This window comes from Scatophagus argus, chromosome 6 (assembly GCF_020382885.2).
Source record: "Scatophagus argus isolate fScaArg1 chromosome 6, fScaArg1.pri, whole genome shotgun sequence".
Classification (NCBI taxonomy): domain Eukaryota; kingdom Metazoa; phylum Chordata; class Actinopteri; family Scatophagidae; genus Scatophagus; species Scatophagus argus.
This window is the reverse complement of record NC_058498.1, coordinates 16,362,492-16,368,638: the sequence shown is the minus strand read 5'-3', so window position 1 is coordinate 16,368,638 and position 6,147 is coordinate 16,362,492. Positions and strand designations below refer to the sequence as shown.

The window sequence follows — 6,147 nt, the reverse complement described above, 5'->3', positions numbered from 1 at the left end:
AAGTGTGTGGTGGTGGAGCTGAATTTAAGTACTTTACATACTGTTTTAAATACAATACAATATCATACAACAAAATATCGCCTTTTACATCTCGTTATATTTTAATGTAAAATCTTAATTTGTTGACTAGCACTCCTGCTCTCAGAAAAATAGTTAAGTAAAATTTGCAGCATTTAACTCTTAAATGTAGAAGTATAAAGTTGGAAATATTCAAGAGCAAATGTACTTAGTTACTTTCAACTTCTAGTACTAACACACTGGTAAAAGGTGTAAAAGAGTAGCTCTATTTTATTCTTCTTCAACAGGGAAAGATTATGAGTAAATTAGTCAAAGTGTAATTATTTTATCCCATCTGACAATTAATTTTTCTTATCAAATGCATATATGCTAATGTTGCTGACACTTGTCAGCTCAACTGCTGGTAAATATCAGCAGCATTGGTACACACTATTAATGTCATTTTCCTTTTTTCAATAACTGTCATCTGTGCCTGTCAATCAAGAAGCAAAGTAGCCTGGTGCAGGGTGTGTATAACAGTCTGGTGCCTGCAGAACAGAAATCCCCATCAACACAAGCACATTAACCCTCACTTCAATGGTGAGGCACAGCTGAATGGTCAGATCAGGTAAGTTTCTTGTTTTCTGAGCGCATATTGATATAAAGTTAAACTCTGAGCTCCTTTGAATCACATTTGTCCTCTTCAGCTGGCGGCACATGCCTATTTTAAGCTGTCTTGTGTTAGTCTATGACATGCAGTACTGGCTCAAAGTCCATGCTTGTGGCAGTGCAGGTACACATGCTTTGCAAAAACTTTGTGTATGGCAAAACTTACAGCTTCTTTTTGAATACAACTTTTAACTTGTACCTTGACCTGCAGGACTTTAGGAGCTTGAGCTGAAACACCTGACAACTTCATAAGTAAGAAATATGTCCACCTTAAACTAGAGACTGAGTGAATGCTGTGGCAGCTACTACATATATCTGACCGGTTTGTGTCTGTCCAAAGTGCCGTATGACCGGATTCTGTCCATCAAAAATTTGAGTGATGTTCCTAATCCATGGAGGGGATTGACTATGAACCGCTGCTTGGTGCTGGCACTGGCCGTACTGCTCGTGAGCTCAGGGGTCAATGAACTGCATGGTGAGTAGTGTAATCATGTCACACAGCATATAGAACGGAAATACATCCGACATTAAACTCCTTTAGTAAGCATGACAAATAAGCAGTATACCTGACGCTGAAACAGAAAGTTTCATCGAGTTTGTTTCTGTATTAGTAGATAGATGCTGGATGTCTACTTCTAACAGTACTTTCTGCTTTAGTTTATGGTTTTATTACTTTCAGTAACACATTTATTGTCTGATATGTGTATTCCCAAAATCTTTCTCATCCGTTTAAATCAGCAGTGTGTCAGAGTGATTTTTTGGTTTATTGTTTTGTTTTCTAGATGCTATGGATTCTATTGTCGAGGAGACAGGCATAAAATCTTTCGTGGGGAGTCTGCAGGACGGTTCAGTCATTCAGGTACTGTCTCTCTCTCTCTCTTGTTTATGCCTCAGTGTGTAGTTAGTTGAAGATACTGTGTGCCAAGTGATGGAATTATTTTAGTCTAAACTAAACTAAACTTCAAACTTTATTCTCAGTATATGTTTTATATACACCGAAATTCTCCTCTGCATTTAACCCATCGCTGGTTGAACACACACATGCAACATGCAGTGAAACATGTCAGGCGCGCGGTTAGGTGCCTTGCTCAAGGGCACATCAGCTGTTACTAATGGAAGGGGAGAGCATTGATTAATTACTCCACCCCTTCACCCAAGTTTTTTCCTGCTGGGGGAATCGAACCTGCGACCCTCCAGTCACAAGCCGATCAGTCGCAGCCCTGCAGCTGAACTGGCCAGCACTAGGCTAATGTCACCCTGACATAACTCTTTCTCATCAAGCCCATTTACTCGCTGTAAACTGGGGTCACTGAATCATAGTACTACAGCAAGTCACACTCTACAAAGTGAAGGTCACAGCAGATTAAGATTGCTCATTTTAATCATTTATCTACCATGGTGCTTTCTGTGGTACTGACAGTGGAACAGCTCCAGGATGTGTCTAGATGTCTAGATATCATCACCACAGTCAGTGTCTCTGCTGTTGAAATGTTAGACTTGAACACATACTCTACACACTACAACCAACCTGTAAAATCATACAGAGTAATCACTCTGTTTAAAGGTGTATTTCCTTCTAAGTAAAACAAAGCCACACTGAAAATCACAAAATGTAAAATCTTCTTCTTGAAGGGAGTGTATAATAAACAAGTGAATTTCTCAAGATATTTCACCGTTTCCATAGTCATGTGGTTGTATAATATGTGTAACTGAGCTTTTTTTTGAACTAAACTGTGTGATGTTTCCTGCTGTCTGCCTCCAGATTTCCATATGGGACAGCTTCACATGGTGGTGGGGATCTGAGGAACTTGGAGCAATAAGAAGGAGAAAAAAGCCGATTGTCAACAAAACAATCCTGAAACCCAAAATGAAAGAATGATTTGTGTACAGCTACTTGAAGAAAAGTGAAGGGTCAAAAATAAATGCATCAACTATATCACTATAACAGGTTTCTGAATAAACAACAACAAGCAGTGTTCAATACACTTTGCATTTAATTATATAAAGATACAGAAGGCTGTGTTTGTACTGTACATGCATGTGTGCATTATTCAGAAATGTTTAGTACATTTAATATATAATTTAAATCATTCAATCAAATCCACTTTTTAGAAGATTTAGAAATGTCACTTGCCACCACCTTGTAACACAGACTTATACTGGCATCAGTAGCAGTAGTTTTAGAACAATATTTTCACTCCTAATTTTAATTTTACTTAAAGGGCAGTAGTGGTCTGATGGATAATAAGAGATTTATCACAATGAAACAAAACTTACATTGTAAAAGCAAAATATTTATCGAGAAAGATGATAATACTCAAACTGATGTTAGGCAAAGACAAAGACCTATCTTTGGTGTTTTGTTTTCAATCGCCATGTGCATCGACTGCTAATAAGACATCATCTCTATATGTGAACGTATATAGCCTATAGAGACCTCTGTGAATTAATATGTGCATTTGCTACAATTAATTCTGTGTGAACAAATAAATGACACATGATGACACACAGACTTTTCCTCCACCAAACAGGCTGTGGTCAGTTACTGTTAAACCAGACATGGAAAATATTTTTTTTGAGAAGAAAACAGCTTTAGCGGCACCCACACTCCCTCGCCACCACATACTGAAGGCGCCTGAGTTCAGTCCCAGTCTCTTGCGCATTTAAGAGTACCAGGTCCAAGTCTTCGTAAGCCACAGGCACACAGCACGGAGCCCGTTGATCCACATTCCCACTCGCAGCCTGCTCGCCCTCAATATGGGAGTTGAGCAGGATGGCATGGTTGCTGGGATTGACCAGAGGGACGGCACAGGAGCCATGGCAGTTGTTGATGTTGGCAGTGTTTGGACCAATAACGTGCTTTTCGAGAGACACAGTGAGGTCCCTCAGCCCACACTGGTCACCCCTCACTGGATTGTTGGGGTCAGCTCTGGTAGCCCGCAGTCCTCTCTTCACCTCATATGTACGGGCCACCGTCTGAAGAGCCTTCAGCAGAAGAAATGCACGGTACTGACTCTCTCCTGTTCTATGCCAGAGAAGAAACAGAAATATCAGAGGAAAAAGTGGCAATATGGGATATATCTGCTTCTATGTTATTAACACATAAACAAGAGCCACTCTTGGAATCAAGGGGGTATTTGAGTTCCTCTGACAGGGTTGTGGGAGTGAGAAAAAAATGGGGAACAACTGCAGTTTTTTTGTCCACATCACCTGTTGTTGGTTCCTTCTTGGGGGACGCAGAGTTCTATGAGCCTCCCGAGCCTCTCCGTGGCCCTGTGACCCACCTCCTCCTCTCTTATTACCTCCATTATCTGCATCACAGCCTGCTCCAACCTCTGCCTGAGCTCCTCCAGCAGTGCAGGAGACAGGGCCAGCTCTCCACGATGCACCCGGAACACGGAGCAACAGCTGGCGAAGGAGAAGATGGTGAGGGCAGAGGAGTTGATCAGCCCCGCCAGCAGGGATTCGCTGGAGGATATTCCCAGTGTTAGGGGAGGCAGGGACTGCAGGGAGGTCAGCTGGAGCGGTGGGGACTCAGTTTGGTCCTGAGGCATGACATCACCCAGGAATCGCTTCAGCTCACAGAGGAAGGAGGACGTCTGTGAAGAGGCTGGGGATGAACCTGCGACATGAGTGTAACTGAGAAAAGAGAATTTTTAAAAAAATGTTACCTCTGACAAAAGTCTGGTAATATTTCAACGGGGAACATGAAAGCTAGAACAACCTTGTATCAGTTCCCCTTTCGCCTGAGAAAAGCAGAAGTGGAGTCGTGCTGATGCTGCTTCCTGATTTTTCACGAATGAGGGTGTCTTTCAGGCTTTGCTCTGCGCAGAAAGGAAATGTCACATGTGCTCTGCGTGAAACAAGAAATGATGACTTACTCATATCTTGTCTTACTCATGTCAGGGGATTTTGTGTCAACAGAAATCCTCCATTTCTGGTGAACATTGCCCTCTGATGATTTTCCCATTAGCATCATGTACTTTGTTTCTCCTGAAATACACACAGACTAGAACAAGAAACAACAGGAAATCAAACACATTTCAGAACTTCAGGACAGTATTTCGCTCATGTATTATCCAAAACAGACCTTTCTTACCTGTGTATTAGGTTGAAGCGACTCGCTAGTGAAAGTGATGTCCAGGTTACCTCCTGTGATGGGACTTTCACACCCCAAGAGCAGCACAGGGTTCAGCCCCAGCAGAGGAGATCGTGGGAGGTCAAAGGTCAACTTGAGTGTTCCTGTCTCATCTTCCTCTGCTGAGAGCACTGAAGGAGAAAATGAGACGTGCTGTAAAACATCATTCACACAAAAAAATGATGGCACTCAGAGAGCACCGTTACCTCCATCTCGATTCAGAAGCTCCAGTCCATTTCTCTGATTTCTCTTTGATTCCTTTGTAAGCTCTAATAAGACTGAGCCTGATGAACCAGATGCTGTGCAGACTCCAAACAGCGCCAGACTGTGGTTTGTGAGTTCACCGTTGTTGCCCACACCTTCTCGCAACGCTGCAAATATATCATCCACAAAGCACGGCGCACAGAGAGGAACACGGTTTTTAATTTCCAAATCATCTCTGGTCTCTGTGGAACCCGTTGCGTGGTGGTCTCCTTCGATTGAATTGGAAAAAAAATTATTTATACACTGAAAAATAGATTAAAGCTAGAAACAGGTACCACATAGAAACAATCCAGTTTATGCACAAAACGCAATAACTGACAAGCCATACAACAGCACCACAGCTTAAAAATGCAAAATATTAAATGCACAAATGGTTTAAGCTGTAGAGAGCTTGACCTGTTGTCGTGGGGTCCTGGACTGGGATCAGTTGTTGTCCATGTGAGACCTGCAGGATCACGCAGAGACTGGTCCAGCAGAGCATCAGTGCTCCAGTGTAGAAGACATCTGCCACCAGCATACTGCGCTGTCTGTTTGGGTGCCTGTGTGGCCGGGCCTTTCACACTCACTTGTTTTGAATGGGTCAAGCACATGAGGATGGGAGTTATATCCTCCCACATTCCCTTCTCACTAACTGGGCAACACGCTGCCAAAATAGGAAAATCGTGTGTCCTTGATGATCTACACTGTGTATTCTAATTGATATGTTTACTGCACAGAAAGGTGCTTTCTTCACCTCCAGAAGAAGTTTGGCTGGTTTGGATACAGACAGAGCCTCCCTGTCTGAGGACTCAGATAATGGATGTGAGGACACAATACCAGAGGTTTTAAGATTATAGGGTGTCCGTCTCACGAACTGTCTAAAATAAAAGATGTCCCAGGCTGCAAAGAGAGAGATGTTGTTTAAATTGTACAACCATAGCAAAGAACTTTTCTATTATTATTCAATTTAAAAACAGAAAAAACACAGATGAGTTTCAGCGCTGCTATTCAGAACAACTGAGCTGAGTGTCTGCATGTTTTGTTGCAGGGTCAGACATACTTTAAACACATGTTAATTAGCAAGCTTCTGATGTGCTGGT

General features: G+C 42.2%; 1 protein-coding gene across 1 annotated transcript; it reads right to left on the bottom strand.

Annotated features, from left to right (window-relative positions):
• Positions 1 to 2,642: 2,642 nt before the first annotated feature.
• amh (anti-Mullerian hormone) lies at positions 2,643 to 5,684 on the bottom strand. Its single transcript, XM_046392856.1, has 7 exons — positions 5,465 to 5,684; positions 5,011 to 5,277; positions 4,766 to 4,935; positions 4,564 to 4,675; positions 4,391 to 4,490; positions 3,877 to 4,305; positions 2,643 to 3,691 (listed from the first exon to the last, which is right to left on the bottom strand). The coding sequence occupies exons 1-7, from the start codon at positions 5,583 to 5,585 to the stop codon at positions 3,259 to 3,261; spliced, it is 1,632 nt and encodes a 543-aa protein (XP_046248812.1). The 5' UTR covers positions 5,586 to 5,684; the 3' UTR covers positions 2,643 to 3,258.
• Positions 5,685 to 6,147: the final 463 nt, after the last annotated feature.